This window comes from Halyomorpha halys, unplaced genomic scaffold (assembly GCF_000696795.3).
Source record: "Halyomorpha halys isolate HHAL.00 unplaced genomic scaffold, Hhal_1.1 Scaffold24.1, whole genome shotgun sequence".
Lineage (NCBI taxonomy): Eukaryota > Metazoa > Arthropoda > Insecta > Hemiptera > Pentatomidae > Halyomorpha > Halyomorpha halys.
The window spans coordinates 1,147,229-1,152,774 of record NW_027107648.1 but is presented as its reverse complement, the minus strand read 5'-3'; the positions used below and the strand labels follow the sequence as shown (position 1 = coordinate 1,152,774).

The 5,546-nt window shown below is 31.1% G+C and overlaps 1 protein-coding gene across 1 annotated transcript in view; it reads right to left on the bottom strand.

Annotated features, from left to right (window-relative positions):
• Nucleotides 1-5,546, bottom strand: part of LOC106682627 (enolase-phosphatase E1) — a gene marked incomplete in the record, with an annotated part of 62,639 nt that overhangs the window by 34,453 nt on the left and 22,640 nt on the right. Inside the window, 5 exon segments of the mRNA XM_067046027.1 lie at nucleotides 151-210; nucleotides 2,605-2,874; nucleotides 4,278-4,349; nucleotides 4,436-4,471; nucleotides 4,562-4,630. Coding sequence (XP_066902128.1) covers nucleotides 151-210; nucleotides 2,605-2,874; nucleotides 4,278-4,349; nucleotides 4,436-4,471; nucleotides 4,562-4,630 — 507 coding nt within the window.

Below are 5,546 nucleotides of genomic sequence, written 5' to 3'. Positions count from 1 at the left end.
TAATTTTCTTTTGATTATATATATATATATGTTCCAAAAGAAAATTATCTTATGTATTTATAGAAATATGTATAAAATATATTAATTTTTTAAATAAGAAAAAAACTTGAATATGGGGAAATTTTGAAATGCAAGACGAGTACAACATACCCTGAAAATCCTTCTCTCCAGCCTGCACTTGGTCAGATGCAAGATCATCCTGAACTTCCCCTGTAAGTAAACACATACACAGGTAAGTTACAACTAATGAATGGCACATTTATAATTCTAACCTTACATGAATAAACTGACTTGAAAATGGTACGATAGTTTATGAGATTAAGACTATGAGAAATAATTGAAAATTAAGACAGAAAATATTTTTAAAATTAACACATTTAAATCAATAACAATGAAAAAGAACCTAACTATTGGCACGGAAGGAAGTGAAACCCCTGGACCATGGTTCTTACAGATAATTTATTTATTCAATTATTTGTCCAGAGATTGATTCAGGAGCAGAACTTCTTTGTTTACTCTTTAACTGATCATTTATAGCATACATATAGGTTATCCTAGTGGTTATCAACCCATTCTAACCAGATGGGAAGGTTAAAATTCATTTATTGGGGCCCCCATGAAATAAATTTCAACCTGCCCAGACCGGATTCAGACTGATACTGCTTCTGACTAAATGTTGCTAAGATGACATCTTAACACTCTCAGTGACCACAGTCTCCTAGATCAGGAGACCCTCCTGGGGCATACTCAGTCACCACAGCCTCCTAGATCAGGAGACCCTCCTGGGGCATACTCAGTCACCACAGCCTACTAGATCAGGAGACCCTCCTGGGACATACTCAGTCTCTATAAAGTGAGTCCCCTCGCTCTCTATTGAGTTGAAGTATAATCCTGGAAGTGGAATGTGGATCCCAACCAGATTTACTTCTTGCATAACCATTGGTTATAAGCAGCAGTTCATTTAAAGTGATATTTTAATGCAAAACCATTGAAAATTCGCAGTATCGATACAATCAAAACTAAATTATTACTAAATATATAAAAAGAAGACGGTGAGACCACGTTTCAACCCACTCTAAAAAAGATACTAACAAGTAAAATCATAGGACAAAGATAGAGAATAGATAACATGAAATAAAAGTAAACTAAGGTATGGCTAAAAGTATAAATAAACAACTATTACAAAAAGGTATTAGAGAATTAATGAAAACAGAAATAATAACAAATAAAAAAGTAGATAAAAAAGAAGCATAAAAATAAATATATGAATGAGTTGAAGGCGGATGCTAAGTACCAATTGGCTAGAAGAGTGGAGGAATTGGAGGTTAACAAAAACTTTACATTTGAAAGCAATAAGATTTTCGTAAAGAAAATCACATGCAAAAACTCAAAACTGTTGTGATACAATCGATGTTCACTATGAACATCGAGAGAAAGATCACGGTTCGTGAAGAGCAGGATTCGTTGCTTATGCGCGGGCGGGGAATGATGTTTCCTGGATGAGGAGGTCCTCATCATCTCTTATCCAGCTCAAGGGTGGACATCTTGAAAAAGGATACATCGGACAGTCACCCACGAAAAAAAAAAGATTCCTTGTTTGAATTGCCAAACAACATACTTCGGTTGATGAGAAGTAACTAAAAAACTGTCAGAGGACTAATACTTTATTCCATTAGTGTTTGTTTGCTAAAAGATTGTTTACAGCAAGTGTTGGTTTGTTGAATAAGAAAACAAAGAAAATGATCAAAAGAAGATTCTATGAAATTGGTTAGTTTTGTTCTACCTAAATTTAAATACATTTGTAAATGAGATATTAATTAATTTTGAGTTCTATTATATTATAAAATTTAAGTAAAATTCTCCTATCTGTTAAATATTAAAATTTTCATTTGAACAAGCTATCTTTAAGAAATGAGAATTAAGTGAAAAATATCAAATTCAATTAATTTTATTTTAATAAATTTTTCATTATTACAATATATATTCTATAAAAATTACTACTAATTTTAATTTTTATTTTTAAAGAATTGGGTATAGATGGAATACTGATAGAAAAACATGAATACCCAATATTTAGTTTTTTATCCAAGAATCAATTTGTTTTCATTAATCAAAGTAGTTATTTTCGGATTATCTTCAATGATGAACCTTTGTTATCAACCAAGAAGAAAACAATTTAATCCCCAATAAGTATGAGATTTAAATTTCAAGATATGTAAAATTTAAAAATCTAGTCCAAAATAAAAGTGATTTATGTGGTATGTATAAGTTTAAATATTGAAATTTGAAAGAGAAAATCAGGTCATTTCCTAATGTATCGAAGAAAATTTATTTGGAATGTCTAACTAATGTGACATTTTTGAAAAAAATAGTAGGTAAAATTATATTTATATGTATCCAACGTCTCCATTATTTTCTTAATCTTAAAATAATTACATTATTTATAAATAGAGATGAAATGATTAGACAGAAGACATAGAGAGGCTACAAGACCATTCATAGGCTATTTTTTTTTTTTTAAAGTCTACGTATTAAGAGATTTACAGAGTATTTGTAAAGTACCTACAGTAAATAAAAACAAGCATATGTTGACTATAAACACACCTGTATTTACTTCTTCACTGACAGTCACAGCTGGAATCTCTACATCACCCTCTTTGCCTGACTCCTCGGGAGTTTTCTCTTTTTCTTGATTATCAACGACCTCCTCGGGACCTTTTTCTTCTCCAACTTTGATTTCATCACCTTCCTCAGTTTCTTTATTACTGCTACTATTATCTGGAACCTCAGCTTCAACAGCTGTCGTGTTTTCAACAAGCTCACCTTCACTAGCCCTGGACTCTTCATCTTTATTCTGTTCCGCCTCAGATGGAACTAAAATAAATATAGTTTGTGTAAATAGAAAAATGGTTAGTAGAATCAAAAAAATAAAAACTAGTGAGGCGTGTAGCTTCAAAACCAACTCCATCCAAATATAGAAAATTTTCAGGAGAGCAAAAAACTTCCTATTGACATCATGTGCTGATCAGTTTTGAGAAATTTTCGTTATTTGTATTAAAAGAACAAATATCCATAATTATTTCACAGCAGTTCCACTACTTTTATAATTTTAGGATTCTGGGAATTTAAATTTTGGATGGAGCTGGTTTTGAACCGAACTAAGTGATTAACCACCATGTTCAATGCAGTACACTGAAGAATATTATTGGAAAAATCAGAAATATAGTTATAATTTGCAAAAAAAATAAAAAAAAAATGTGAAATTTCAAGAGAAAACGTGAACATATGATTGATAAAAGTAGAAAAAACATGTCAGTTCAAGAAAAGTTTAATTGAAAAATGAAAAAAAACTTGAATTTTAATACAAGATAAAATTAATTAAAAAACCTATGACACAAAAAACGAAGAAATAATTATTGTTTAGGAACTCATATAAACACGTTTTCTTTCTCCTCGTTTAACAAGTGCATTGACGCACCAGTTTTCATGGTTTCTTCCTCGGATGATCAATCGCCTAATCTTTTTCATCGTAAAAGGTAAAATATGAAAAGGAAATAAAAAAAAAAAAAAAAAAAAAATTAGAGTGAAAACAATAGATACTGACCATCCCAGTGAAACCTTCCATGATTAAACTAACATATCGCAATAACCCTAGGGATCAGGGAAAGATGGAGCTGGTTTTGCAACAAGCACATCACTTTGAATACAATTTTCACGGAAAAGAAGCTGGTTCTGCTCCATACCACTTGGCACTATGACAATATGGCAGTATTGGCAGTGTATCGAGAACATGGTGAAAATAGAAAAAAAGTGGATGGAGCTGGATTTGAAGCTACATGCCTCAATTATGAAGTATATTATGCTTATGCCAATATTGTCAATATATTTCACCAAGTCTACCACAAAAGGAGTGGTTTTAACACTTTGGAGGGACTCTAGCTTTAAAAAATAAAATTAAATGTAGTGAAACTTACTTAAATTTAGTTATTAGACACATTTAATCAATAACGTGGTATTGTTGATCAGTGGATGTCAATGTAACTCATCAAATAATTGATAATAATAATAAACATTATTAATGATGAGAAGATAGTTGGAGAGTGGAGTCAGAGAATAAAACAAATAAATTGAAAAAAATAAATAAGTTAATTAAAATTAACTAAATTTTTTCAACTAATTTGTGTTATCTTTGACTTATGTTATATTCTCTGACTGCGCCCCCAACCATCTTCTCCTCATATAAAAATGTTATTGTTATACTGAAAGAAACTCCATACCTTCTGGTAACTCATTGGGTTGTACAGGTATGGCCGAGGCGCTATCATTGTTTTCTATTGGCAATGAAGGTTCTGAAAGGCGACACAATTAATCATTAGTTGAATAATAACTAACTCAAATTGTTATAATTAAATTATTAATAATATTATATTTGTACCTTGTTCACTACCAGCAGCTGCCCCATTCTCTGCAACTAAAATATAAATTTGAATTTAAAATACTCAAGTAAGTGATATAATTTTATAAATAATATGGAAAATGATTACTCGCTTTAAGTACTCACCAGAAATTGGTTGGCTTTCAACGGCAAAATCATTATCACTAGTGCTATTGCTCCCAACTTCGACAGCAGCTAAAATAAAAAATTAAAATTAAATTTTTACATACAGATAAAAGTTATTTCATACATTTTTATTTTGATACAATTTAGTTTAATCAACGTGAGATGGAATTTGATAATGATTTGAAATTGAAGGTAATGTTCAATACTGTCACTTAAACTCTGAAAAAACTTTATAGCATTAAAAAATAAAACAAAAATTAATGCTGCATTAAGCTTTGTATTATTCTTTCAATTATTAAAATCATACGGTTTTAACGGTGGAAGATCGTTGATTGAACGTGTGTGTTTGGGGATCCCCCTCAAGGAATTTGCATTATAATTTGGAAATGTTGCCCTCTAGAGACAACATATGGAAGCTGAGAGATGTTTGGAGCCATATTGACTTGTACAAGTGATAAAAGAGCTAGTACATTTTATGAAGGCAATACCACTTTCTACAAAGAAAAATGAGTGTGTAGAACTTCACCACACTCAGGCAAGAGAGGCAGCAGCAGCAGCAAGATAAGAAGAAAAGAACAGGAGAAAAATCCGCCTTCCATCGTAACCTATAATCTCTCCATTATGCCTTGTATTCATTAATCCAAATTCTAAACATTATATGGTAACCCTTTTGGCAAAACAAATGCAATCAAATGTTTCATAAAGATTAAATGAATAGAGGTTTTATTTCAAATACAGTCCACTCCAGTGATACCAAGGGATTTTACATAATTCGGGTAATATCCTCCCCAACAATCAAATCCGGGAAATACTTGAATTAAACAGTGCAATATATATTAAAGGAAGATGGTCCGGGAGCCTCAAAAGAACTCAAATAGTAAAAGAAACCACTAACCATGAGCCTCAAAAGAACTCAAATAGTAAAAAAACTACTAATCATGAACCTCAAAAGAACTCAAACAGTAAAAGAAGCTACTAATCATGA